We start from the raw sequence: 24,597 nt of genomic DNA, 5'->3' as shown, positions 1-24,597 counted from the left end.
AAGCGTGGAGGAGAGGCTCGTCACAGCGGGCCGGGGAGCAGCGAGTTGGACCGGTCCAGATGTTCTCGCGCGCCAGGAAGGGGGGAGGGGTTTCGTCAGGACACAAACACAAACTCAGACAATTACCGTAACATCAGCAGATTGCCTCGGTGCCACCGAGGCTGCTGTTAAGTGAGATGATTGGTACAAGATGGTACACACAACAAAAGCACAGGTGTGCATAGGCCTGTGTGTGTTGTCTGCACAACCCTGCAGTCGGCCTACTTGAAGAACATACGCAGACGTTGTATCGCTTTTCTTTTTTTTTTTTGGAGTATGCTAAATTCGATCATTATTTCGAAGTTTTTTTGTTATTGTCCCCAAAAGTAAACACCTGCTGAGAATCACACAGCAGCTCTGTTGAGAGTGTAGCTCCTCGGTCGGTTTGCAGGAGGGGGGGGGTGGAGACATTCATCGATTACTCTTTCAAGGCTTTCGGCTCTCTCCCGTGTGCGGCCCTGCGTCGCTTTGCTTCCCTTAAGACGTTTCCTAGCATAGCCATGCTAACCTATTACACTCCTTGCATACAGACGGCGTTGTGGATCGGCCTTGTTTAACCCGGCAAGCTGCTGTCGGGACGCTACAGATGAGGGGTCAGGTGGAGCAGCGGGGCCTCGGTCAATAGGCTTAGAAGACCATCAGGGACTATTGATTGTGGCGGACAGTGAGGCCGGCGCTGCACTAATTGTTTCTTTACTGGCCTGTGGCAAAGACAACAGTCACGGGCAGGGACTCATGAATCTTACATCTGTTTAGTTGCGAAAGCACCGGGAGTTAATAGCCTTTGATTACCGGGGGGGGGGGGGTTGTGTGTGTGTGTGTGTGTGTGTGTGTGTGTGTGTGTGTGTGTGTGTGTGTGTGTGTGTGTGTGTGTCGAATGTTTACGCAAGTGAGAATCAAAGCCGGATATATTGATGGACAGATTTATTTATCAAATATTTATGCATTTCTCATTTGACAGAATCCCTTTTTTTAAATTTGGTATATACAATTTTGGGTCAAATTAAGAACACAATAATACATATGTATAATTATTTTTACAGAAGAACATGAAGATTAACTATTTGTAGCGTAATCATAATGTTATTATTTTATTACGGCCTTAATGGGCAATTTGAGCATCAGTTCAAGTAAAGAAATGACGGAAGAGGATTTATTTAAGGAGGCACCTCAGTGTCAGTTTATATACACTAAAGTATTACTGCGATGTACTTTCTGGAAGAAAAAAACATTTTTAATTGGTAGTGCACGTGGTCTTTTTAATTGCAGGTTTGGGTCAGGACTATATTTCCCATAATCCCTGCTGTTTCTTAACTTCTTAGAACTCACAGTAAGGTGTAAGGTATCTCCTAGTCCACTGTTTAGTCCACCGTGGCTCACCACACACACACACACACACACACCCCTCCTGCCTTGATTCCAGTCCCACCAAGTGCCCCCTTGGTCCTGGTCCCGTGCGGTCCCCCGTCTGCTTCCCCAACCCGGCCGCGGTGGCCGCCGCCTGAATCCCAACTGTTTGTTTATTGCGTACAGCAGTTTGTTTGTTTGTGGCCGGCTGTCAGCGCGGCCGGCCGGCTGTGATGAAAGACACTCGGACCTTCCCATCCATTCCACATTGGCTCCAATCAATTATTCAACAGGACAGCCAATTAAAAATGAGGGAGAGCGGTCAGGGCCTCCCCCCCCCCCCCCCCCCCCCCCCCCCCCCCCCCCCCCAAGGCCGCCACTAGACAACTCTCTCCGTGAATAATTGGTGCAATTAATTTAGCATTGAGCAATAAAGGAGTTCTCTCTCTCTCTCCCCCCCCCCCCCCCCCTATACACTGCAGAAGCTCTCAACTCACCAGTCATTACAAACACACATCAAACACTGCAGCAGTAATAACAGGTGAACTATTGTGTTACATGGGGGAGGGGGGGGGGGGGGGGGGCTGCAGGTGAGGCCAGTTGCAGTTTGCCCTCCTTTTTAAATTGAACGCCCAATAGCTCGTCCGTCGTTAGAATGTTAATAGATCCTTACAGGGTCGTATTAAATGGAGATTATTGTAAAAGCTACGCTTGTTGTTACCCAGCTACATCACTCGAAATGTAGTCGCACACACACACCTCACAAATACACAGCTGTGCCCCCTGGGAGACACACACACACACACTCTCTAGGGCCGCAGCAGTCAGACCGTAAGTTGTTGCCTATACAAAGGAATTATTATAATTATTATTATTATTTATACAAAGGAGGGCTGCACGGTGGTGTAGTGGCTAGCACTGTCGCCTCACAGCAAGAGGGCCGCGGGTTCAATTCCCGGTCGGAGCGGTCCTTCTGTGTGGAGTTTGCATGTTCTCCCCGTGGCAGCGTGGGTTCTCTCCGGGCTCTCCGGCTTCCTCCCACAGTCCAAAGACATGCTGCAGGTTAATTGATCTCTAAATTGCCCATAGGTGTGAATGTGAGAGTGAATGGTTGTATGTCCCTACATGTGCCCTCGATGGACTGGCGGCCTGTCCAGGGTGTCCCCTGCCTTCGCCCTCTGTCAGCTGGGATAGGCTCCAGCGCCCCCGCGACCCTAATGAGGATAAGCGGTATTGAAAATGGATGGATGGATGGATTTATACAAAGGAATTACTCCATTTACTGGATTCTATACATTTCTCCCTCCGATTGTTCCTTATCTGTGATTATGGTTAATTTGCTGCTGCCCCTCGTGAGCTGGCGCCTGTACCAGTAATGGCTCCCACCCACACACACACACACACACACACAGGCTAATAGTGACAGCTAAATTCCGCAAACAGCTTTGATTTATTCAATCACAACAGACGTATTATGACGGACCCGGCCTTCTCCTGCTTTCTGCCACCCCTCCCCTCTCCTCCTCTATCATCCTCTCTTTATTGATCAACTCCTCGCACCCCCCCCCCACCACCACCACCTCCTCCTCCTCCATCTCCACCACTCACCTCCGCGAACAACCCTCCCCCCCCCCTCTTTTGATAGCCAGATTGGCAGTTGAGTAATTCCTCTGTCAGCGCTGACTGACGCACGGTAATGGGAAGACGTTTCGGAGCGGCAGTACAACACAAAATAATTTCCAATTTACCGCTCATCAAAAGCACCCTTACAAAAATAAAGAGAGCAAGGGAGGGATGGGTAAAAAGAGAGAGGGATAGAGAGAGAGGGAGGAGGTGAGGGGAAACACAACAGTGGATTTATGGCTTCAATTACTGATATTTCACATTTAGTTTAAAGCGACATGTTTTTGTAATATGACAGGCTTCACTGGATTTGAAAACCTCTTCAGACCTCTCCACTCTCCTCTTCCTTCCGTTTCTTTTTTTTTTTCCTTCTTTTCTCTCCACCCATTTCTCTCCCCTCTCGCCGTGGAGATAATAAAAAGGGTGAATCAAGACCGGTGGGGGTGGGAGGGGGTCAAGGGAGAGAGTGATAGCTGTGACTCCTGAGCCTCTTTAGAGAGCCAAAGAGGAAAGAAGCTTTGATGTAGATGGATTTGACCGTAACTCACTCCATCATTCACTGGTCGGGGCCTCAATATCTACCCCACCTGTCACAGGCCGGATTTACAACTGTACCTCACTCATCATTGATGGACTTAAACTACCCCGTGACAGTCATTGGCGGCTTTCAGCCTGGTTCTTGGCACGGTGTTCATGTCTCATGAGCGGACGGCCTCTATTTCCTTTTTCCTTTCGCATGTTCGCGCAGCCAAAACTAAAAAGTTATCATTGAGATCCTTTTGGTTCCAAATTCCAAATATATATTATTTCTGTATGCACAGTAACATATAGTGATCAGCGATATCATATGTGCCCTTGGGAGAATATTTTCTTTCATTCGTCTCCGTTACCCACCTGAGAGCACGTTATGGTGTGAGGGCTTTATTTTGAAAGGGAGTGAAGGGAGCCGCTGTGATTGGCTATGATTATTCTATCAGCCCCCCAACACACCCACCGATGACGGTTACGTGTGCACTCCTGGTGCACGGCACTGTGGAAATGATCTATTTATTACATTCATCTCTAACATGATAGATAAAAGCACCGACTTGGAGTTTAGACAATGTGATGTTCCTCAGATGTTTTTCAAAGGGATTCATTTGCATCAGCGCTGGTTACACGAGTCACACCTCACACGTACGCGTGTGTGTGTGTGTGTGTGTGTGTGTGTGTGTGTGTGTGTGTGTATGTGTGTGTGTGTGTTTGCACCGTGCCCTCACCACCTCGCTACCTGCCCCTCCGCCCAGCTGGCCGGGGTGTTGCAGCAGAGATTGATAAGTTGATGCTAAAAGCTCTTTGTTTGAGGAGTGAGAGAAAAACACCACCTGCTTGCCACAGCAACACACACACACACACACACACACACACACACACACACACACACACACAGGGAACACCCACGCGCTGAACACACACGCGCACACGTCACTCAGTGCAGAAGCTCGGCCAACATTTGACAGTTAAGTCAAACTCAACAGCAGCACCGTAATTTGCACAATGTAATATATGTCCGACTGTGCATTAATATAAATTTGAAAAAAAGTGATTGATTTGAACACATGTTCAGCAGGGATGAGGGGACGCGTAACCTCCAATAATTGACATTAATTATACACGCTAAAGCTCTTACTGCCTCCGCTGCATGTCGCTGACTATACGCAGAGTAGATAACGTACAGATATGGATAAGAAAACATTCAAAAGACCCCAAATCGACATGTTTGTGTCTATGAATCTCGCTGTGTTTTTAGACGACAGCTAAGCTGCTCCCATCTGTCCTGCTACCTCACTTTGAGTCATGTAAATTACATTCATATTTGACAAAAGCCAATAACTGATAATAACAGACGTATAATAATAATAATAATAATATATTTTCCATTAAAATCCTCGTCTGTAAGCTTGCTGGATGCAGTTTGGGGAGGGCAAGGAAAGCTCTGCCCAAATAAAGACGTTCTTCTCGGGGAAAGATGGGAACGGGAACGCCCGCCAATATGTCGGTCATTAAATCATATTTTTGTTTATTCAAAGTCTACTTGAACCCCTTCCTTTTGTAATGAGCAGTGTTTCTGGTTGTATTCTAGTCTTTTAAGATCCCCGGGGGAAGTCCAAATTACCCCTGTGGGGAATAAGGTCAGTTTCTATAAACTCAGAAAAAAGTGTTCTGGTAAAGCTCAAACAAGGCTCACGTTGCTATAGCGATCGTGTATTGATATGCAGCGCGCGGGCCCAATGAGATGGCATGCGTTATCCCCACTGGAGTGGTCTCTCTTTTTCTTTTTCTTCTTCGCTGTGCTCCTGGACGTTTCTACCTCAGCCCTCTGCTGCCAGCGCCGGACTGTACACACACACACACACACACACACACACACACACACACACACGGACAGACACACACACACACACACACGGACACATGAAGACGTGGCCGCCTGTCACTCCGTTAGTCCGCACGTGAGATGTTGCCAGCAGCTGTTACTGTATGTTCACCCCCACCTTATAAGTGTGTGTGTGTGTGTGCGCGTGTACACGTGTGTGTGTGTGTGTGTGTGTGTGTGTGTGTACGTTGGTGCCATATGTCTCTTTCCCCAGATACGGCTTCAGATCAGCTCCAGAAAGCCAAAGGAACCGAGCCAAGAGACTAACAGTCACCCACTCTGCACTGCAGTCAGCACACATGCCATATATACTTATGAAAACAAGATACCCACCAATGTGGAATATGTTGTTGTTGTTTGTTTTAACAGCGAGACGGGGGCAACAAAAATATAGAAAGGTTTTTATGCATGCATGTGTGATCGCGTGTGGGTTTTTCTAGTTCTGGACCGTGACACTTTATCCGTCCTCTATTAGAATCCCTGAATCCAAACATGCGGTATTCAATCATTTTGATTAAAAGCCGCAGCCTCTAACAGAAGTGTTGGGAGTGTAGCTGCACGGCGGGGCCCGCCACGTTTGAGAATTCATATATTTTCATAAACTTTTAACAATGTCAATGAGACACGTCTTCAATCTTTGGCCGTGCGACGGCAGGGCATTCAATCTTTCTTTAGCTTTCCGACAGAAAATTTGAATACAAGTGCAGTGTTATTAATGTGACAGTTCATATGGAGGGCTTCATGGGAGGGGGGAGATTTGTGATTTCTTTTTTTCCCCTTCTTTTCGTATTAGTTTTGGAGACACTTGAAGCAGAGAGAGAGGGAAGGGGAAGAAGCACGCTCTGTTAGGTCAAACACAGCTGGAGGGGCCTTCGCCGCGTTCCCAGCTCGCACTGACGTTAACATTTTAATTTTGCACGCCCAATTAACAGGCCTAACTAACCAGGGACATTAATTTCTGCTGCGGCTTCAATATTAGAAAAAAAAAGAAGTGTTTCCACCCCCCCCCCCTGCTGTGGATATCGTATTTATTCATAATGTTTGTTTTGCACCCCGCCCTGCTCAAATTTTATTTATTTTTCATTGAATTGCAGTCAACTCAATATCTCCGTAATGCTGATTTATTCAGTTTCATATATTAAGTGGTCGGTTGAGCGATATGTCAGCATATTGCGCAATCAACAGAAACAATCAACGAAAACTTTAAATCCCATTATTCATAAATTTATAACACAATCTTCCTTTTTTGCATGGTGTCCGGGGTGAATTTGAAAGTGACCCACCGGCATCAGGTTAAATGTAGCCCGATGCGGCGCATCTGATCGCCCTTGATGCCGTAAAGAGCAAACCCCGGGCCTAATATGAAATGGTTCGTCAATGCCCGGATCAATGTGCACATCTTAAATGAACGCACGGCGGGCTACATAATCCATAACCGTGGGCCGGGTGGAGCGGCGCAGCACTGGATTCAGTGTCCGTTGCCATGTTGACACATCTTTGGTGTCATGGGGTGGAGCCGCGGCGGCGCCTGAGAAACGGGCCAGTCACCATTCATATAGCTTTTATTACTCGTGTCTGGTTACGTGCCTTAATAATGTGTGTGTGTGGGGTGGGGGGGGGGGGGGCATTTTATCAGCATTAACTTCACGGGGGTGTAGATATCCATCTGTCAATATGGACATGCTCATATTTACGGGACGTCCGCGTGATTGCGTTTTTGTTTGTGCCTCCACATACATTTTTTTCTATTAAGATTTCAAAAAGCTGATAGACAATAGATGCATATTTATCTGTAGGTCTTATCTGTGTGTTACTGATTTAAAATAATGCGATCAAAAGGTAAGTTCACCCGCATCGTAGAGGAATTGTCTTATCTCGCATACAGTTAGTGCGATCTGGACCATCTTTGTGCTTATGTTTGCTAAAGATCATTTCACTCGGTCCAATATGTCTTCCCAGACGCAATATTGTGTCTTAACAATATTGTTTTTAAAAAAAAGCAAAAGAAAAGCAGGACGTCTCTATATTTGAGAGGCCGAAAAGAGCAAAATAACTCCTATTCTCAACTCTTGTATCTTAACATATGCGACGAGAATGTCCCATTTTTCTGTGAGGAGGCCAGTATCATCCGTCTAACCTCTGTGCTTATTGGTGTTGTTGTTGTTGTTGTTGTTGTTGTTGTGTCTACAGCGCTGTGACGTGTGCATGTTGAAACCTGGCCAGACACCGAGCGCTAACCCACTGGATAACAGATAGACACAGACACCCCACATCCCTTTTGAGGATACGGAAGGGGGCGTGTGTGTGTGTGTGTGTGTGTGTGTGTGTGTGTGTGTGTGTGTGTGTGTTCCAAGCTTGATCCCGTGGTCGTTTGTAACCCTGGCACTCTCGTAGCACCTGCTGGCCAACCCAGGCAGCCTCGTAATGATGCAGACTGATGATGTTAATAAGAAGAGGTGCCCCTCTCGGCTACAGAGCGCACACACACACGTGCCCACACACACACACATGCACTAAATATGCACACGCACTCAAACATTTCGCAACATTCTGTCATCACACGGCCCGCTGGCGCACGCCTACAGTACATCACGGGTCACGAGTGTTCGGAGAAGCTTTTGGCGTGTGTTTCGAGGTGGGAGGCGGCTGAGCTGAGAAAACGCCGCCTCCCTATCTGCTCCGAGATACAGAAATAATAATGGAAATAAAAATGTGTTTGCGCGCGCGGTGGAAATCTTTTCCGCTGGAAGGAAGAAAAGGGAATTATCACATATAGTGATGTCTTCATGCATGTAGCAATACTCTGTCTCTTTTTATTTAAGAGATAAACATCAGTAATTGGGGGTTGATGTACGGCGTGTGGGCCGCGTTCGCTACAGGTACATATATACACCCTTTTAATCTGTGTGTGTGTGTGTGTGTGTGTGTGTGTGTGTGTGTGTGTGTGTGTGTGTGTGTGTGTGTGTGTGTGTGTGTGTGTGTGTGTGTGTGTGTGTGTGTGTGTGTGTGTGTGTGTGTGTGTGTGCCTTCACAGGATTCAAATGTTTGTTCTAGAGAGCTTAATCTCTTCTCTCCGTCATGATGCTGTGTAGTCAAAGCTGGCTGGAGCACAGGTTGGTAGTTTTATTTTGCCTCACAATCCAGAAGAATTGATGGAGTCGCCGTGTTTATTCCGGCAATGTCAGCACAGAGCACGCGCACACACGCTCCCTCTCTTTCTCTTCCTGTGTCTCTCTCTCTCTCTCTCTCTCTCTCTCACTCTCACTCTCAATCTCTCTCTCTCTCGCGAGGTAAACATATTTTGCAGAAAAGCTGACGGAGAGCTTGTTTTAACAACCTCAAGGTCAGCAAGTCAAAGCCTGCAGTCGTCACGCCAGCCTCGATGTATGTCGGTGGCCTCTGTGTGTGTGTGTGTGTGTGTGTGTGTGTGTGTGTGTGTGTGTGTGTGTGTGTGTGTGTGTGTGTGTGTGTGTGTGTGTGTGTGTGTGTGTGTGTGTGTGTGTGTGTGTGTGTGTGTGTGCGTATGGCATCTCCATGGCAGATTTATACCTCACCGTGCACCTTCAATAATTCAATAACAGTGCCTGTGTCTCCTCCGCGGCTCTCAGTGTCATTATAGAACAGGGCTAAATGCCACCAGGCCTCGTCCTTCTCTCAGTCGGCGGCTCACTGCACACTCACAACGTGCACACACATGCACACACACACACACACACACACGCACACACGCGCGGCTGCCCCACTTTCCGTCAAGCTCCCACAGCTTAGCAGGCTGCAAAAGGCTGCTCAAAGGCCCGGCTATCTATGGTCCCATTTGTTCACTTTCCAGCCGCAACCCGGGTCGTTTTCATCGAGCCCCCCGCGGTCGCGTTCGACCCCTGGCGAGCATCAAACTCCCGTCAGTAATGGCCCCGTCGATTGCCTCCTCCCTGCGGTGCGAGGCTGTTTTAACCCCGCTAACCTGTCTCCGAGCCCTGCTTAGCCGTGTTCTGGACATCCGTGACTCCACCGGCATTATGGAGCTCCTTCAATCTCTCCCATCGATCCGGCTCCCTCTCTGTTGCTATGTGCTTCAACCCCTCTCTGACCCGCCCTCGACTGCCTTATAGTCCTGTCTAGTAACGTGCCCCTGTGCAATGCCCTCCCCGTACTTGTGTGTGTGTGTGTGTGTGTGTGTTCGCCGCTGACCTGACTGATGAGTGGTGACCCTCTGGCTGGCGCCTGGCGTCCTCCTCACTCCTATTGATTAGATCTGAGGTTTCATACAGTAGCCTCCTCACGTGACTGTCATTTACTGTCTCTCCTCTGTCTCCGACCTGTCTTGCCCACACACACACACACACACACACACACTCATTCAGTCCCTTATAAAGCTTGCGTGTAAGCGATGGGCTAATGAACGCCAAAAGAGGTCAAAGGAGCAGATTCCATATTGCATGTATGAACACACACACGCGCAGGCATCCAGGAAACTGACTTTAATTGCCAGACAACAGATGCAGCATGCTAACTGCTTGTATAATTTAGCTTATAGCTACAGAATGAGTCAGCAAGCAGAGTGAAGTGCGAGCGGAGGATCAGAGAGAAGGCGAGGATACAGCTGTCGATGTGAATGTGCGTCTCGGGGTTTGATCTGAGTTGATGGAGTGCGATGTGCGAGGCTTTCATTTCTCAACGATGCCAGGTCGCTTCCTGCCCTCGCAGCCGTTTGGTAAACGGCGTCCTCAGAAAAACTAGACCTTTATGTGCTTGTGCGTGTGTGTGTGTGTGTGTGTGCGCCTATTCCACTCAGTCTTTGCCACAGTAATGCTCAGGTTAAGTGTAGTTGCAGGCTATTATACATCATTAGGGTAAGTAAGGCTCAGGCAGCGCGGCAAGAGAAATGGACTCTTTGCGTTGCTTCATTCCTCACCGGCCGTGGCTGAAATAGGACCTGACGTCACACACACACACGCGCGCACACACACACACACACACGTGCTTGTACGAAGGCACACACTGCTGCACGGAGCAAGCAGCTAGCCACTTATCCAGTCAGTCGGTCACAAATCACTCTGTCAATCAGGTGGTTTATAGAGGCTAAAGTCTCCTGATGGCTGCTGCTAGTCAGTCCAGCGTGCCACTCTACTTCCACAGTGGAAATTGAAGCTTTATTAATGGATAGATGTGAGTGTTTTATTGCGTCTTCACGTTTTTATGATGCATGTTAACACACCGACCACGCTGGAGTTAGCCGTCCAGTATGATCGATGGGATGCAATTTGTTTCTGTAATTACTGGGCACTGATAAGTAATGAGTTGAACATTTTTTTGTTTGGTATTATTTTTGTATTTCTTTTAGTTTGAATCAAACCTTTTTCTTCATGCCGAGAAAAGAATAATTTCATATAATTCCTGTCACCACAAAATATGATGAAATAAGTCGGCATCATCCTCTAAAAGCCAATGTGGATCAACATGCGTAGGGTTTTAGTGGTGTCCTCTACCCAGAGGATGGACCTCCAGCTGGGTTTAAAGTCACAGGCCGGCTGGGTGGCAGAGCCACAGGAACATGGAGGTGATAGATGAAGGAGAGCAGGAAAAAGACTAATTGTTCTCATTACAGAACAAATAAAAATCAATAACTCTCAAAGGGGGGGGAGGCTGGTAGTGGTCTTGAAGGGCACTGTAGTTATTGCATGGGAGTGGATTTTGTTGGAATTACAAGCGGTGGCAAAGGCTCAGTGGAACCGATCACATTTGAATGCTAATTCCGATAACGGACAGTTAGATTAATAGATGTGGCGGTCCAGCGCTGGTCCTTCCCCCCAATAAAGCGGTGAGGAGGAGGGGGGGGGTGTTTTGAGATAGAAGTTTTAAATGCAATTAAATGAGAAAACACAAGGCAAAAAAAAGGGCTGTTTTTTTCAAATTAAAGCCGGAAATTTCATTACCAGGGGAGCATATTTTACACAGGCAATTACAAGGTTAATACATCTTCAACATTCCCCCTTAAAGTCCTCGTGTATTTGTTCAGGGATTTCTTGTATTTTAGTTTAATTGGCTATGCAGAGGCGATGCGGAAGGTCTGCGTAGTACACAAACACACACAAACACACAAACACACACACACACAGGCGCTCGAAGGCAGTAGATTCCTATACATTACTCTTGAGATTTAGTTTATTACCTCAACCTGTATCACCGTGACCAATGGCCAACTTCTACTGAACCGCTATGCAGCGACCGGCCTCGATGGGAACTGATCGCTATGACGACCAGCCTGCAAAAAACTACACAAAACTTCAAATGTCCTCCGAAAAGTAGCGGAGAGCTGTCACAAGGCAGTCCTCACAAGTGTAGCCAGACCAAACTACACACACACACACACACACACTCTTCTTAGAGCTTCAGCAGCATATTGGCAGCTGTGTGTGTGTGTGTGTGTGTGTGTACTGTATGCGTGTGTTTATGTGGCAGCCTGCAGACTTAAAGAGCAGCACTCACTGACTTTGACCTCTGGTTTGTTTGTTGTTGTTGTTTTTTTTAACCTACAAAGCAAGAAGCATGGGAACAGGGCTCAGACTGTGTACACGTTTCATGTATGAAAAAGAAAAATCAATCAATATGCAAACTTTTCAACAAAAACAAAGTTGCACAGAGCACTTTTTGCAGAAGTTTTTTAAAAAAAAGGAGCTACAACAAGTAGTGCCCTCTACAAGTAGTTTTATGAATAAAACCCCCCCCCCCCAAAAAAAAAATAAGAATATGATAGTTTGTGTTTTTAGTAAGAGGCTTAAAATACTAACTGTTTTTTCACTGTAACTCGTGGATGCCCATCTCCTCAGTGTGCTCCCTGTCAGGTTGTTTTCCTCTGATTTAGCCCGTCTTACAGCCGGAGGGACACCACACCGTATGATAGGAATTCAACAGTGAAGCAAATTGGCAGAGCCACAAAGGGCGGATCGACAGCGAGAAGACAAGCTGGGAAGGAGGCGGAGTGCAGAGGAGGCGGTGTGAAAGACGGAGAGGAGAGCGAGATGGAGATGACGATGGAGGGAGAGAGAGAGAGAGAGAGTGAGAGAGTCCGTGGTGGTTTATATAACATCTCCAGGATGGTCTTTGGCATGCATCAGGGGGCTGAGCCATCAATCACTCCATCTGTGTAAAATCACGAGCTGACTCCAATATTGCTAAATATTTATACTGTCACATACACACACGGGCGCGTAGATGAAAAGAGGCATTCATTAGGGCCTTCTCAGGCCTGTCAGCCTGGAGATGGAGATTAGAGAAGCAACCTCCCACCGCGCCTGCCTCTCTTCTCACCGAGCTCCGCAGCCCTATATATAGAGCCATCAGGACGATAAATATCTCCAGCGTGCCTCTGTTAGGTAAATACCCAGTAAATATGGCAGGGAGGATCGGAGACTAAGCCAAACAGACCTGTGAGTGTGTGCGTGTGTGTGTGTGTCGCATAGTGTGAGTCACTCGACAGGGAACAATAGGGCCTTGTCGTTACGGGTGTATGTGCCGGGCTTTGATGCAGCCTGGTAAAATGAATGAATATTATTTCGTCCGATGATGAGCAAATGATATGCAGTAACGATGTGCTCCGCGTAGAAGTAGTCTGCACTCGGTGTCACCGGGTTGTGTGTTTATAGGATCCAGTGTGTTGGTACGTTGACCCAGCTCGACCTCTGCCCTCTGCTCAACACTACATGGCTGGAATGCCATCGAGTCCCTGCTGGGTCCTGGACTACAAGCACCGAGGTAGGCCGAAGAAGAGCGTTGCTATTTGGCCACAGATTAAAGGTAAACGCGGAGTTTGGGAGCACGAACGCGCACTAAAAGGATGACAACAAATGCACGAACAAGCCGAGTTAAAGAGAGAGAGAGAGAGAGAGAGAGAGAGTCCTCTGCCCTGGTAGCCATTGAAGGGAGGCGGGTTTCTCCAGATATTTGACCCTCCAACAGGCACTTGGTGAGGAGCGTGCTGACACCTTCATGTCCTCCAAACCCGAGAGTAGAACTAGTGCGTAAAGTTGGAAATTGTGTATTTTAATACCACAAATAGAGGCTGTGTTCACCTGCCGTGAATCCCACAGTCGCCCAGTGTGTAATACTGTAAATCGAGATATTTTAGTTATTGAAGTCAGTGGAGGGGGATGAATGCTGGAATAATTGGTACATTATTGTAGAGTTGATGCATATTCAATTTAAATATTGTTGAAGACGTGATATCAGGTGTTTTATGGTCTCCAACACCCAACGATAGAAGAATTCGGACTCCCGGCCTCGGCCTCTATATACGGACATCTTCCGTAGCAATCGGCTTCTGACTCTTTGTCTCTTTGCTTCCTTCATTTCTTCCTAATTTCTTTTATTTTGAAGGAAGCCATTATGTTGTGATTATTCACGGACCTCAGATCAGTGCGCGGGCCAGGCCTTTGGAAACAAAACGACATCAGCAACATCATCTTCACACTGTAATTACGAGAAGGGGGGGGGGTCATTTTGATTAGCAAAAAAGCTTTTATTCTTAAACTCACATCCATAATTAATCATTAAATCATGGTTGAGAGGGGGAGAGGGATAGATAGGGGACACACAGTGAAAGCAGGAGGGATGGATGGAGGGATGGAGAGAAAGGGACGTAATTATCTGCAGAAGTTCGACATCCCCAGTAAATCCACGGAGCCGTCTGACACGGCTAATTAAAGAAGCAATCAAAGGTCCACCTCCAGAGATGTTGAGAGAGAGAGAGAGAGAGGAAGAAGGAAACAGGCTGGAGAGATAGAATAAAGGCCTAATGGGGAGAAAGAGGAGGGGGAATAGGAGTGTTGTGATCTTTGGTATTGTTTCATATGTCAACCGTCCCTCTTGGATTGGCGGATGAGGCTCCAGCACGCCTTCTCTCTCTCTCTCTCTCTCTCTCTCTCTCTCTCTCTCTCTCTCTTCTGCTTGCATCTTCTGCTTCACAGTGATTACTTCTGACCTTCATCTGCAGTTCAAATAGCAGTGATTTGCGGCATTAGGGGGGGGACAACGACAAATAAGAGTAGTACATTAGTCCTACCTGCTTAGTCACATGATGCGTCTTCCCATCGGCTGTTTTTCTTCTTCTTCTCGGGCCGTTCAGCGGTTGAGCCGGCGTCACTTTGTCCAACCGCGGCAAAACTCCCACGCGTTCGCTCTCTTTTCAAACCAAACCCGATGCATTCCCAGCAGCCTCTGCGGCGTGGTAGGTGACGAGCGGCGGCGTGCCGCACTGACGGCGCTGGCCAGCCAGGCTTCTTTTAATTTGAAAATCCCCTCCATCTGGTCCTCGTGGCAGTGGCGAGCTTATTTATTACTCCCAGGGAACAATTATTACACTCACGGATTCCATCATACATTATAATCTTTAACTGAATCCGGTCTTAATTCCTCAAAGTGTTTTTTCTTCCGTCTCTCGTGATAAATCGGTGTAGCCGCGAGTTTCCTTGTTAGTTCTTTGGGTTTATAGAAATTAAAAGAGCTTTTAATTTGCTTCTGAAGCAGCGTTTATACATCTAATAACTTAGAAATCTATCATGCATCCATTATTGATGCTAATTTCATCGCTGAAACTGATTTTTTTTACCCGTGCGCTCACTAAGTCCACAAAGAGACACAAAAGGATGAAAAGTGAAGGTGGAGAGGAATGAATGTGTTTTTTATTTGCTTCCCCTTTCACCTCCCTCTCTCTCTCTCTCTCTCTCTCTCTCTCTCTCTCTCTCTCTCTCTCCGGGGGCTAAGACCCAGTGGACATGGGGTAGATAGAGTTAGTGTGGACCAGATTATACTCACTCTGGGTCAACCTTAGTCAGCAGAAAAAGAGCTGAGAGCAGGACACTGACCTGTGTTCCCTCTGACCAAGTGTGTGTGTGTGTGTGTGTGTGTGTGTGTGTGTGTGTGTGTGTGTGTGTGTGTGTGTGTGTGTGTGTGTGTGTGTGTGTGTGTGTGTGTGTGTGTGTGTGTGTGTGTGTGTGTACTTCTCACCTTGTGAGCCCTTCCCAGCTCAATCTATAGAATACTACATTATATTTAATTGTCCAGGGTTTATGTTCGTGCTCCCGTGTTCACCATCATTTATTTTTCTCGTGTGCCGGTGAATAAGATATATACATTTTAAGAATATTTCAAATCCACCTCCGGATACCGTTCCCTGACACACGTCACGTCTGCGTCGTGCAAGAATGATCATTTTTTTCACGAGCGCGTCAACTGACGACAGATCGTAACGACCCGGATTATGTGAAAGGCATTCGCTCTCTCCAGGACAACCGAAGTCCGATGGCGCATTAACATCGGCCTTCAGAGTCGGCGCCGCAGCCCAGAAGGCCCTCCGTCAGCCTGTGCCCTCGTTCTCGTCTGTTCACTCGTCCTTGGGGTGCGTGTCCATCTCTCTCTCTCTCTCTCCCGGTCCAACCCCGTGTCAATCTGGATGCTGCGTAATTGGTTGTTTTTTGGCCGGCCGGCCCGTCCTCCCTGGCGTTGATTCATGGCGTTTGTAAAGGTGACTGTAGCGGCTGTCCCTACCAGACAAAGTAGAGCCATCACTAGCCAGACCTCAGCTGACCTGCTAGTTTGTGCACACACACACACACACACACACACACACACACACACACACACACACACACGCAGCTTTGCCTGAGGCCTCACAGAGGAGGAGAGGCAGGGAAGGTCGTCATGTACGCGGCGTCGACCAAAGAACACCCGAAAACACATAAAAGTGAATAAACACATGATGCATGGTGTCTTCTTTTATGTAAAGAGATTGAACACTTGTATCATAACTAAATACTTAATAAGCATCTATGCTGTTTACGTACAGTATAGCTCATGGTCTAAATGTTTAATGTAAAGAAATAATAGTATTCACATTATACTTAGATATACTGTATTTTGTTACTATACACATATTCTGCACTAATATATAAAGATATTCACATACATGCCGTGGGAATAATTAAACACAATGACAGAAGCGACCATGCACGAATAAAAAAAACAATAATAAAATATATATATAACAACGAGTGAAAGTGTGTTTCTGTAGCACCTTAAAATAATTAGAAAAACAAGGAAATAATGCATTGAATCATTGAAACGTCTCTACGAACACTTAGAAACACACACACACACACACACACAATCGTATGCAGGCGTTCCCCGGTGACCTGGATACACCCAGAACTGACACTTTATCTACTTAGCAGTGTCACCTTCAAAAGCCTGCACCCGTGAAACACACACACACACACACACACACACACACACACACACACACACACACTACCTCGTCTGTAAAACATCCTCCCACAAATAACAGCTATATGTGTGTCAGGTTTAAGGGTCTCCATCATGCTCTTTTTAAGGCAGCGGCTTCATATCTATAATTGAAGGTAATCGGCTGGGTTTTGTGCTGCGGTTAAGAATTGATCATAAGCTCCGCCTCTTTCATGGTCCTGCCATTGACCTTGTAATTGATTTGCAGAGCATGTTTCTGTTCTTCTTTCTTCTCCGCTCTTGTGTTATGGTGCCTATACAGGATTTATTCCCTTTTTATTTTTCCTGTTTGTCTTTGCGTACGACCTTTTTTTTCTTTCTTTTGACAACCAATCAGGATGCGGCGTGCGGTACACGAGGCTTGCGTTTAGGCTTCGGGGTTACATCCAGTGCAGTGTCCTCACAAGTATAACAACATGTAGGCGTGGGTGTGTGTGTGTGTGTGTGCCTGATCAGCGGGCTGACCTGTGTTACTGCGAGTGTAATTGATTGTGTGTGTGCTGGTGTCTCGGTGTTAAGGTTAATTTCTCTAACTGCTGGTAAGTGCTGTCTGACCGCTCCCCTGGCGGCCTCTCGGAGCTGAAGTAATGCCACTTAGAGGCCCCGGGCCCCCGCCGCCGGCCATCCCATTGATCCGCTGATCAATAACTGCATCTGTACCGTACACCGAGCAGGCGAAGCTCCACCGCGCCGACCTGACGCAAACACACCGGCTGCTGCAAGGCAAGCTGTCGCAGCACACACATGGGGATCAGCTGCGGGTCCTTAAAGGGGTTCCGGAGGGCCGCTTCAGGTTTAGTTCCATATATATATATATATATTTAAATATATATAAATATATTTAAATATATATATAAATATATTTAAATATATATATATATATATTTAAATAAATATATATTTATATAAATATATATATATATATATTTAAATATATATATATATATATATATATATATATATATATATATATATCCGTCCCTTTTTTCCGTCTGTTCTGGCGCTCTCATCTGAACAGAGTAATAAAATGGCATCCTCTGCACGATGTCTGAATCTGAATTTGTACTCATTAAGTATATATATATTTATACGTTGAGCTCTGTCACTGATTCAGTTTTAATTTAAAGACCTGGAGATCCGAACGGCATCACCTCCCGTCTCCGCATCCTTTTCCTCCTCCTGTTGTTTTATTCCTCTCAGGGAGCCTCCATCTTGTCTTGAGATCACAGCCAATAAAGCAGGCCGCCTCCCCCCTCCGTCTCCCCCTCTCGCCTACTTCCTGTTAAAGGAATCAGCCAGTCAGAACACTCAAAACACATATTAAACAGGCATCAGCCTCTCGACGGGGCCAAATCACGCTGTTCAAATGTTGTTCTTCCACCGGGAGCGCAGGACAACTGAAGAGATGGGATCTGCAACATTAACTTGATTCACGGCCGCGGCGACTGAGTGACACCCCATAAACCTCAGCGGGCCGCCGACAGCACCCCCGCGGCTAATGTGACACACGCCGGTGACGCGCGCAGCCTTATCACCACCCACTGCACCACGCACACACATCCCTATGAGCAGATACACGGCGTGCACATACAAATAGCTATAGTAGCATGCATTGTGCTCTCTCACACACACACACACACACACACACACAGGTAAAGCCTGACCTTAACATCCCACCCCACATATCGGCACACACACGAGTCCCGCGGGCCCAACTTAAAGTCTCGCAGGTCGCTTCAAACGATGATTTCCTTTCGCACTAAAAGGAGTTCGGAGTGACAGAACTCTTCCTGACATGGCAGTCCAGTATTCTTCCAGTCTGAGTTGCTCCCTGAAATAAACCTGGCAGTGAGACAGGTGTGGGCGTACGTGTGCAGGTGTCATTTGAGATAACAAGTTCTCATTTTGTTATGATTTACAATACTGCGTAAACATTATTAGCACTGGACAGATTTATAGACGTCATAAGGCACTCTTCCACAACCAGAGTGTATCTTCACAGCCTTGAAGAAACTTCTCGAAAAGGCCCGAAAACTCTGTATTTGTTGTTTTATTGATCATTTAAATGCTCAAAAAAAAAAAAAAATGGACTCCTTTGCTGAACCTGAGAGCTGACACACAACAAGAAGAATATGTGTGTATCCCAACACACACACATAGGGAGAGATAAGAATATCAATGATTGATGAGTTTCTTCCTGTAGGTACTGTGTGATCTCCGATACCCTGGGGGGGGGGGGGGGGGTAAAGCTTGCACCACTGAAATGTCAACTTTTTCAGGAAATGAGATAAAAGCAACAAAAGTTATTTTTTTGTTGTTTCCAAATAATGTTACGTTTAGAAGAGAGGTTTTGATTTTTGTTTTGTTTTGTTTCATGTGTCCAAAAGGTTGTAGAATGTGCAACCTTTGGAGTGCAGAGCAAACCAGGGTTAACGTAATCCTGTGTGTGTGTGTGTGTGTGTGTGTGTGTGTGTGTGTGTGTGTGTGTGTGTGTGTGTGTGTGTGTGTGTGTGTGTGTGTGTGTGTGTGTGTGTGTGTGTGTGTGTGTGTGTGTGTGTGTGTGTGTCTGTACAATAAGTTCATTTGGGGGCGTGGAAGCCGAGGCGTGAACAGAGTCCCCTCTTCACTGTCTCAAATCCCCATTTTCTGCATAGATTAGCCCACAAATGTCTGAGCCAGGCGCTGTTTAAACAATGGCATTTCTAACACTGTTCCCATCACCTTGGAAACGCCATGGCAACCTGTGATCTGAGAGGGCACAGTGTGGCTCAATTAGCACCAGCCGTGTCTCACCACCCTCTTCCAGCAGCCTAATATCTCCATATTCTGTCTCCTTTCATGCATTAAGTGACACAAAGATGTGAAGTGTCGCAGCACCTTTTTATATAAACTTCCTTGTGGCGTTTCTCCCCCCCCCCCCCCCCCCCCCCCCCCCCCCCCCTCTCTTTGTCACTGTGATGGATGCATGAACATAATAAGTTCAACAGTTGCTAAAGAACATTAAGACAGCGGATGAATTTAAACAGCCACGTGTGGTACTGTATGTGCAGTTATTGTTTGTTTAGGGGTCTTTTGGATATGATTATTTTCCTTTTAAGCCCCTCATGGTCTTTTCTTTCCTGACACGTATAACACATGCCATGAGAAAAGGAATATTTCAAGTGCTTTAAGGCTTTAACTTTCTAATCAGCTTGGGTTTAAGTTTTCACCCGGCCAGAAATGAAAGAAAAGCGTTAGAAAAAGATTGTGATATCGAATGTGTCTCTGTGTTCCTCAGGTATCGTGTCCAAGTCTTTCGAGTGCCGTCTGAAGGGTCAGGGGGCCACGTTCGTGGAGACGGAAGCCGTGGACTCCCCTGTGCACAATAAGGACCCTTCGGAGGTGTCGATGCACGACGAGCCGGTCCAGCAGGTCATCATAATCCAGGGCTACAGCGACGGGGAGGTGACCATCGACCAGGCCCTGGAAGAGTCGGCCGCCGCCACCTTGCAGACGCTGGCCATGGCCGGCCAGGTGGCGGAGGTGCTCCACATCACAGAGGACGGGCAATTCATCGCCTCGGGCAGGGAAGTGGCGTCCGCGGGGGCCCACCTGGCCGGAGGCAGCACCCAGTACGTGGTGCTGGAGTCGGGGGATGCCAGGAAAGAGCTACGGGCTATGGCTAGAGCAGGGGTCGCGGGACAAGGTCACATGATCTCGGAGTCGTCCACGGCTCTGGACGCCCTGCTCAGCGCCGTCAGCGAAATGGGCCACCACGAGGAGAGGCGGGGGGAGGCGGCCATCGTCCACGAGGTCCTCAGCCCCGAGATAGCCGAGGCCGTGCGCAGCGTGGTGCAGCCGGACTTGAAACGGGAGCACGACGAGATGCAGGTCATCCAGGAGGCCGCCCAGGGGGGGATGCAGGAGGTGCTGCAGCTCGCCGCGTCCCAGATGATGAAGGAAGGCCTCACCCAGGTTATTGTCAACGATGAAGGGACGCACTACATCGTGACCGAGCTGGACAACTGCACCTTGCAGGTGGAGGGAGGCGTGTATGGAGAGGCGGAGGAGGGGCAGCAGGCGGAGCCGCAGGCGGGGGAAGAGATGGTGGTCTATCTGGACGGCACCCCTCATAATATAGTTCTGGAAGGGTAGCGGAGAGAGAGAGAGACGTACACTCGTTGTTTTAGCTCGGTCGTCCTTCCCGTTAACGCCGACATGTTTAGTTTTTATGACTTCTGTTTTCCCGTCTTTGCTTCGTTGTCCTAGGAAACGCTCAACTCAGGTCAAACTTCGGTTATTGGGAGGCACGGTGGTGGAAACTGGTTTCGGTGCTGAGTGAGTTGCACTTCTTCACTTGAACCACTTGATCAATCGGGAAATTAATCTTATATTCTGGGTCGTTATAAAGGAAAATATGCATTGTGCTTTTTTTTTGTTTTCTTTGATACCTTTGTTTAATGTTACCTTAAGTTGCGTTTGTTAGAGTTTGACAATGACACAATGGTTTATTAATTTGTGTCTATTTTCCTCCTTACTTTGTAGAGATTAGTTTATTACTAGTTATAAAATATCCTTCTGGATGTAAAAACTCCAAAACAGATCTTACAGATGATTTACGTGTAATAATAATAGAGTTGCTAATTATATATCGGCTGCTCGTGAAGTTCAGCTTTGGGGGAAACCTCGATAAACCATTAATGCAATTCCATTTCTGACAATAAAGAGTGAGTCTAATTTTTAACAGCCGTGTCCACATTTTCTTTTCATAGCCGTATTTTCTGTTAATTGTCAATACTTCCATGACATGGACAGCAGAGCGCAAATCGTGCACGTCATACAAGCAACATGCATGCATCAGCTGATGGCTCCCATCATGCCCGCTGATCACTGACACGGTCATTATCATCACCATTATCATTATCGTCATCATGATCGCCATCATCCCTAATCGTCATCCCCCCCTCCCCATCAGGCCCATTCTGTTCATTGCATACAACACACTCCCCCCCCCCCCCCAGCAGTATTCAGCACTGGAGGGAGAATCAATATTCATTTAGGCCTTCTACACGGGCCTGGTTTCTGATGGAGTGAGTGGGAGAGCAGTATGACGGCTGAAAGAACACAACGGCCAACCGCTGAAAGAGTGGAGAGACAAACACACACACACACACACACAGAGGGCATCAAGAGATAACGCACGTGCACGCACGCACCGCGCACGGCGAGCAGGAAGAACTAGAGTGGATTACAGATGGATGTCGAGAGAGCCGAGGCCGGAGAGGAGGAGGAAGAGCCTGTAATGTTCACACCCGTCTGTCGGCCTTTCAGCCCGTCTTTGTCTCTCGGCCCGGCGTTGCACTTTAAACTCACAGGTAACAGCGGATCCCGATGTTCACTGCGCGAGCATCCGTACGGTGAGACTAACGTTGTCTTGTTTTTGGAAAGTTGCTAAACAACCGCGTGTTTTCACATTTATTATCATCAAAGAATGGAAAGCCGTGTGAGTGGCGGCGGCCTTTCATGATGGACCGCAAACAAGTTGCTGCTTCAGGTACGGAGATGCAAGAAGAAAAGGAAAATCTGAAAGAAATGAATTGTTATTAATACGTTTGTTCTTTTCTCTAATAACCATGTGACCGATGCGAGGGACCAATCCCCACGCGGTTCCCTGTTGTTGCCGTTCTCCATGTCCATCTGCGCCCGCACATCATCCAACATGTCTGCCTGAGTGAGTGTGTACCGTGTTGTGTGCGTCTCCGCCCTCCTTCTTTCCCGTGCGTCCATAATCAGGGCCTGGATGGCTCATTATTAACTGCAGCAGGCCACTCCCGTGACATGGAAGAGAGAGAAATTAGCAGCTGTCGCCCAGTGATGAGTTCATTTCCTGACAGGCCTCCGCTCTGAAGAGTCCTGCTGCAGCCGGGCCAGAAGGCTGATGGAAACCTGCTGCTGATGCTTAATTGGAGAGCCGGAAAAGGGCAGGAGGAGGAGGACGAGGGGGGGGGGTGAAGAAGTGGGAAGGAGGAAATAACACATTCAAGTGTTAGGTAATGGTTAGAATGTACCTTTTGGAGAGAGAAAAGAGAATCCATTGCAGTCATTTTGACTTCTTCATCACCGGGAGGCTACTTTGGGAATTTAGAGAATGACAAATAAGTTTCAATACGTCAAGTATTTGCATGCAGTAAATATGAAGGAAAGCAGAACGGAGACTATGAGCTTGATTACTACACAGCGTGCCCCCCAGCTTGACTTGCAGGCGCTCTGATACTGGGCCCTGAAACAGCTGGATGAACTACCTCCTTCGTGGTAGGATCACCAGTCACCTCGATCGGCCCCAACTCAAACACACCATATACTTAGAGTTCACACTCATCAGACCTCCATCTGATTTGGACTAAGTTGACCAGTCTCCCCCCCCCCCCCCCCCCCCCCATGGTCACCAGACACTGACTGGGAAGTACTGAAGTGTGTGCTTCTGTGCTTTTACTTTGAAGGCGTGATATTTACGTATTTTCACATTGTGGCATTGCTACTTTAAGGACGGGTGAAGTGGGAGGAGGCGTAGAGGACTCAGTATGTTGGGTGACACACACACACACACACACACACACACACACTCTCTCATACATAGAAACAGTAACTTGCACCCTCTCCCGGGGGCAACTCTCATCACTCTCCTGGGGACAACTGAGAGGGACATGGGTGTGGATGGGTCTCTCTCTCTCTCTCTCTCTCTGTTTCCCTGAGTATGATAAATATAGCAATCCTGTTTAGTCGCCATCTATAGAAAACATATCAGCCTGGGGATCATTTTCTTAATGTCTCTGCTATTAGTTTTGGCTTCCCTTTGGCAGTATTAGCATGCCGGCTGATATGCTCTGCTTGTGTGTGTGTGTGTGTGTGTGTGTGTGTGTGTGTGTCCTCGGGGCGCCAGGTACAATTCTATTAAACCCGACTTGTTTGTTTATTTCCTGTCTGTCTCCCTCTACACGGACGCCGCTTGCTCGCACTTCCAATCCCGGCGCGACATCCACGCCGACATCGATAGGCCGCGTAAAATGTTGCGCGCTCCAGTCGGAGTCCACGTGTTTGTGTTTGTGTTTGTCATTTTTGGTTGTTGTTGGGTGCGTCTGTAAATCGATAGCCGTTCGAGGCCGAGGTGGAGTGCAGGGGAAGCCGCGGTTCAGTTACGGTTCATCTCTTCCACGGGAGTTATTATGGGAGAGGGGAGAGGAGGGGGGGGCCCTGCTCTCCCTCCCTTTCTCTTACTTTTCCTATGTGGCTCTGCATTTGTGTCTTTGATCATGTTAATCCCTGCCTAGTGCCCCCCCCCCCCCCCCCCCCCCCCACCCCACCCCCCACTTTCCCTGCCATAGACTCGCTGCCACACACACCTCAGCGCCTGACAGAAATTGACAGCCCACTCTATCCCACACATACACTCCCCCCCCTCTCCCAAATGGCACGCATTCTCCATTCCTAGCAGGCTTACCCCCCCCCAAAAAAAGAACAAAATAAAACACCAGGCAGGCAGCACCATTGACCGTCTGCAGCACTTCATTAAGGAGAGGCCGTGATTGAAAAGGGATCTGATTAGCTCTCTCTCTCTCTCTGCGATGAGATCGCAACGTTTCAACCTTGAACCAGAAACAACTGTAAGTGCTTTTTAATTAGGCGCACAACGCCGAGGAATAGCACTTCAAAAACATTTTTTTTTTTTTTTTTTTTTAAAAAGGAGGGCGTGAAAGACGGAGCGTCTCCAGGCAGAAGGGAGAGTACACAGGGAGGCAAAGAGTGGATCAGCGGGAGGCCTTTCTCTATTCCCTCTGCCTTTTCAAACACCGTGCACACATCATGGGAGAGAAACTCAAAAAAAAGTTCCCGTTTTCCTT

General features: G+C 47.5%; 1 protein-coding gene across 1 annotated transcript in view; it reads left to right on the top strand.

Moving 5' to 3' along the window:
* Positions 1-21,443, top strand: part of znf407 (zinc finger protein 407) — a 35,337-nt gene extending 13,894 nt beyond the window's left edge. Inside the window, exon 3 of the mRNA XM_034528506.1 lies at positions 19,998-21,443. Within this exon, the coding sequence (XP_034384397.1) occupies positions 19,998-20,854 (857 nt within the window). The 3' untranslated portion in view covers positions 20,855-21,443. The remainder of the gene's footprint in view (positions 1-19,997) is intronic.
* Positions 21,444-24,597: the final 3,154 nt, after the last annotated feature.

Source organism: Cyclopterus lumpus, chromosome 25, assembly GCF_009769545.1.
Source record: "Cyclopterus lumpus isolate fCycLum1 chromosome 25, fCycLum1.pri, whole genome shotgun sequence".
Taxonomy (NCBI): domain Eukaryota; kingdom Metazoa; phylum Chordata; class Actinopteri; order Perciformes; family Cyclopteridae; genus Cyclopterus; species Cyclopterus lumpus.
This window is presented reverse-complemented; position numbering and strand designations above follow the sequence as displayed.